The sequence below is a fragment of the Lutjanus erythropterus genome, chromosome 19 (genome assembly GCF_056507025.1).
Source record: "Lutjanus erythropterus isolate fLutEry1 chromosome 19, fLutEry1.hap2, whole genome shotgun sequence".
NCBI lineage: Eukaryota > Metazoa > Chordata > Actinopteri > Lutjaniformes > Lutjanidae > Lutjanus > Lutjanus erythropterus.
In genome coordinates, this window is record NC_139335.1 from 12611520 (window position 1) to 12616833 (window position 5314).

Sequence of the window (5314 nt, forward strand, 5' to 3'; positions counted from 1 at the left end):
CCATTGGTCTGTCTTTTGAGTAGACAGTGAGTTGTGTTTTTTCCTCAAGCATATCAGTAAACATTATTGTACCAATAGCACTCAAAGTAGACAGAAGCTGCCAGAAGTAAAAGTGATGCAACACATCCAAACTGATATTATCCAGCAAGAAAATTACAAGAAATAAGACACAAAGATACAAATATAGTTACAATGACATGTCCCACTTGATATAATCTAGTGAGAAAACAATTATTATTAGAAAAATTACTAATCTACTCTCTAACTTTAGTGAAATAAATTGTTAAATTGTGTTGCATGAGATTTTGATTATTTTTGAATCGCTTCGTGTAACTGCAAAGTTGGATGATGGAGATTATGTTTCATGCAATTTGCAAACTATAACTAGATTACAATTGCATCCTTACACACTAATAAAACACATATTTGGAAAATAATTAAGCTAGAGAAGCTGTCCTGTAGATACAAGTGTTAAACTGAGCATCTGAACAGGTTCAGAATGTGAATAGATCTTCTTAAGCCTGAGCTGGTGGGTTTTGTGCAGGTGGTTTTTTATCGTTATTTGCAGAGTTACGGGTGCAGCACTTCTTAACACAGGTCTCTGGGAGGAAAGGTACCTTCTCCAAACGAGACAGATAGATGAGCGGCTGGGTGGTGCTGCTGATGTTGAGGAAAGCGAAGCCCACAGGCTGCACATAGCAGCGAAACACATCAGGTGAGTAGTAGTCCTCAAAAGGAAACAGCGCCACAGGCGGCAGGTAGTTGCACACGATGGTACAGAGGATGTAGAGCACCACCTTGAAGGCCTTCTTCTTCATGGGGTGCATCTCGTCTTTCCCTGCACCACGGGACTTCTTTAGGGCCCACAGGATGCTCGCGTTACACAGAAGCATCCAGGAAAATGTGGCCAGGACCTCACCGGTGAACACCTTCTCAAAGTTGGGGAGGCCTCCCACGACCTTAGCTGATGAGTAGGCGAATGTGAGGCAGAACACCAGCACGGAGAGGCTCAGCCTGTACTTGATGTGCTTAAGTTGCCCAAACATGACAGGAAAGAGCACCGCCACAAAGCGATCCAGGCAGATACAGGAGAGAAACAACGGGCCGCTAGTGTCTTTCACACCGTAAGAGAACTTAATAGCTGACCACACCCCCTTGCTCTGCCAGTGATAAAAGTTGAGGAAGATGACAGGGGTCATGGCGCCAAAGTAGGCGTCCATGAAGGCCAGGCAGCCCAGGAATATGTCTGAAGTGGAGGGCTCTTTGCGATTGTGGATGAGGACTGCAATGACAAATATGTTGGCAGGAATTCCCACGATTACGTTGATGCTCTGCAGGGTGAGGTCAAAGAGAACGGCCTCCACCATTAACTCACAGCCGTCAAACACGCTGAAGGGTTTCACTGTGGCGTTGATGTTGGCGGTGGTGTTGAGAGGCGGCGGAGAGGTGGAGTTGAGTGGTGAAGACACATTTCTCTCCATGATTCTACAAGTGCAAAAACCTGGACTCTGATAAGAGAAGAATAAGATCAGCAGTCATTAGAGATATCACTATTTGTATCTGTATCTGTCCAACCAACAAAACTATCTGTCTCTGTATCTGTGTTCAGATAGAAGTCCAGAGGTTAATGTGATTTACTTTGAAAGTCATCTTAAATTGCGCAAATATTTTATTTTCTAACCTGCAGCTGTACCCAAACCTCCAGTACTGGTCTGGCCGATGTTACACTACAGTAGTGTAGGAATACTCTCCTCAGCTAAGGGATGGATTGATGATGCATGTGTGCGCTACGTGCATGAACTTGACAACTGTATTTTTACAGTTTACAGTTTTACAGTTTTTAACCCTTATTTTAAATGACTTTTCAGCGATCTCATAGTTTAAGTATTTTCATTCAGTATTTTTTGAGTATTATGTTTTTTAATTAAGAAAAAAATAATGTTAAATGAAATCGATAATTTGTCATGTTAGGAGTTTCATGCAGGAAGTGCTCTCTTCCTGCTGAACTAAACTGTATCGCTGTGCAGAAGGAAGCATCCATCTGTTCATGTGAGAGAGGCTCGTGCTTTTGACAGTGCAGGATGTGAACATTAATGGCGTCCTCCTCGACTGAGCTGTAATTTGAGCATCTCAGCTGAGGAGGGCACCGTCGCCTGTTGTATTGGAGAGAAGGCAGACATCTCCACTGCTGATATCTGCAGAAGTCGACAACTCACACCAAAACAGTCTAGATGGAAAAATAACTACAGTTGAGAAGAAAAATTAGTAATTCATTCAGCCACAAAAATTTCAATTCATATCAAGGTGTTATACCCATTAAATCCAGGTGTTTATTATCTTGTTTTAGAGCTCAGTGTCATGTCAAATATATTGTTGTTCATTAGCATCCTTCTTTCTAATCTGATGAGAAGTTTATTCTCACTAGGGTTAAAATAACCGCAGTGTAAATCGAGACAGCTCCCAGAGAGCAAAAACATGTTACAAACACCGTCAGGGCTTCTCCTCAGGCTGTTATCTTGTTATTGTGTCTGAGCAGACCCTCCTCTGAGAACCGTGACTCCCTGTACGCAAGGACATCTAACTCACTTAAGGGACTCGTACTAAAAGCAACCACCCTGTCACAGCAGAATAAACGGACAGCTGTTCCCAAATTAAAATGGCAAGGGTCATAATCTGCACGTAGACATTTGCTTAAGACCATGGTTAGTGACGGCAGTGGAAATCTGGTAATTTCCTGGAGCTCTTAAAAGCCTGATTTTGACATTTAGCTATGCTGAAAGCTCATTTCTGACCAGAAGAGGATGATAACTTGGACAATAAATGCAATCATGGCTGGATTGATGAAACAATAACTGGAGTCAGACATGAAGCAAACCATTATAGGTGTTCAGGGCCTTGAGCTCTGTGTCTATGGACATAAATGGAAGCTTTTTTGTTTTGCAGTTTGTCTAATACAGACCCTTAATGTCAGATTTTGTCTCGGGCTCCTGGACTATTCATGGCTGATTTGCACCAACTCTTTGAAATCGTGAGAGTCTTCACATGCAGTACACCTGAGCTCCCTCCACTGAATGGACTATTGGAGCCAGAGGCAGGGATTGTTCTCTGCACAGCCATCAAGAAGCGTATTCTGGTTTAATGTGGACCTTTTCTTTTCTCCTCTGCTCCTTCATGGTATTTCTCACCTCCCTGTGCTGCCTGTTGGCTCCACCTCAGGCCACACACACACTCCTGTGGGACTAATCACGCTGACGGAGGAGTGGAGCTCTTTGCCAAGACGCTCGTCCCTGGAGATGGAAGACTTAATCAATTGTGTTTTTCTTCGGGCATATCGACTGAAAACGAAATAAACAAACCAGAATATTAAGCAGTGTTTTGGAGCATTTAATTAGGCGCTGAATGCCCTACTGTGTAATTAACTGTGTTACATCTTTTCATTTTTAAAGCTAAGGTCATACTGGATATGTTGTATGTTTTACTAGAAATCTAGGAGCATGAGTCATTAATATTTGTAACAAATTTGTAACTTTTCTATTAACATTTGAAATAAGTAACACTGATCAATCACGTAAAACATATAGACCTTGTTGCCTGCCTTGTTAGTAAACACATGAGGCAAAAAATAATTGCTGGTCTGCATTTTTCTTCTCTTTATTTTTCTCATTTTGCATTTGATATGTTTTAAACCATTCGGCAGTTTGAGTAATAACTACAACACTACAGCTGAAATATTGTGACACCGAGAGCAATAACGTCAACATTATGTGCAGTATTACTTTTTAATATAATGGACAAATTATCATGCAATAATCTTTTTAACTATTGCATTTTAATGTCATGTACAGTATAACTTTTCACTATTATTATCATCCTATACAATCCTTCCTCTGAACCTTGAAGTTGGTAGATTTAAAAACATCCAGGAGGATGACAGGTTATGTGAGCTGTTTGATTTAGGAGAAATTGAGAGCGAATTACATTTTGTTTTGTATTGTCCTTTTTATGATGAGTTAAGAAAACCTATATTTAATGAAATGTCTGTTCAAAATCCAGAAATGTTCTGCTCTGATGCTTATTGTGATTCTGATGATTTAATTTTAATGTTTATAAGTTGGCCAATTTTGTTTCTAAAGCTTGGAAAAAGCATCAGGAATGGTTATTTAATTGACATTAATTATGAGCTATGTTGTGTTCTTGTTTTGTTTTGTTTTGTTTTGATGGTGTCTTGTAAGCCTGTTTGGGCATGACACAATTATAAAAAAAAATCAAATTCAAAAATATTATCATATAAAAATATGATTAATATTATATATTATAATATAATATCATGTGCAATAGTACCTTCATCATGACTTCTGAACAATACTTTCAGTGTCATTGCCCATTTTTATATTTTAGTATACTTTTTTTTCCTTAACTTACCTTGTTATTCTATTCGGCACTGTTTCTTTGCATTTACTCCTGATAAAAATGCAAAGAAACATTCTATTAAATATTTCACTTTATTTCAAATAACATTGTGTTTTTCTATGTTATAATTTTGGAGCAATAAAGTTCTATCCTATTTTATTTGATCTTATCTCATCTCCAAAATGTAAGTATTCACTTCTCCATGTTGACGTCAATATAATATGATAATTGTATAATATTAATCTCAGTAAATAACTACAAACTAATGCAACTTAAATGGAAATAACAGAGTCAAATTCAACAGTTACACTGTCCCGCCTCTTTTCGTGAGGACATGTATTTATCGAAATGTTAAACAAACCATGTAAACCCAAATCTAAAAGACCCGTGTAGCTTTTTAAAAGGTCAAACTGTGTTGTTCGTACTCACCATTGTTGAATAATCTTCTGTGCTGTGCAGTAAGCGCGATGAAGTGTGTGTGTGTGTCTGTTGTGGGGATTAATTTATAAGTTCTGTAAGTGTCGTGTATTTGACGCTGACCACGTTGGGAGGATCTCCTGGAGTTTTTGATGTCATGAGAGAAGAGTGACTCTTGCAGCTGAAATCGCTTTATTAAGATGCCTCCAAGACCAAGACAAATAAGACCCTTAATTTGTCATTGTAGGCATGTAAGGAAATTATGTTTGGTATCTCTCAGAGACCAGCTGCAATAGAAAACAAGATAAAAAGATAAAAGCAAGAGCAAGAAATGCTTTAACGGGGTCCAAGCAGATTTCTGAAAAAGTCATTTTTATTTTTCTTATAACCTGAGAAGAAAGAAAACGTTTCACATGAATCCACTAAAGCAGACTGTAGTTTAAATGATCCAGGTGCAGATACGTTCCTGACGCCCTCTCTGACCCCG

General features: G+C 38.9%; 1 protein-coding gene across 1 annotated transcript; it reads right to left on the minus strand.

Annotated features, from left to right (window-relative positions):
- Positions 1–515: 515 nt before the first annotated feature.
- LOC146309412 (G-protein coupled receptor 183-like) lies at positions 516–1565 on the minus strand. Its single transcript, XM_084744167.1, has one exon. It carries the CDS (start codon positions 1479–1481, stop codon positions 516–518), a length of 966 nt encoding a protein of 321 aa, XP_084600293.1. The 5' UTR covers positions 1482–1565.
- Between the last annotated feature and the right edge of the window lie 3749 nt (positions 1566–5314).

Excerpts from the sequence above, each read along its gene's own strand:
- LOC146309412 (XM_084744167.1), bottom strand. The coding sequence starts at position 1,481 with ATGGAGAGAAATGTGTCTTCACCACTCAACTCCACCTCTCCGCCGCCT.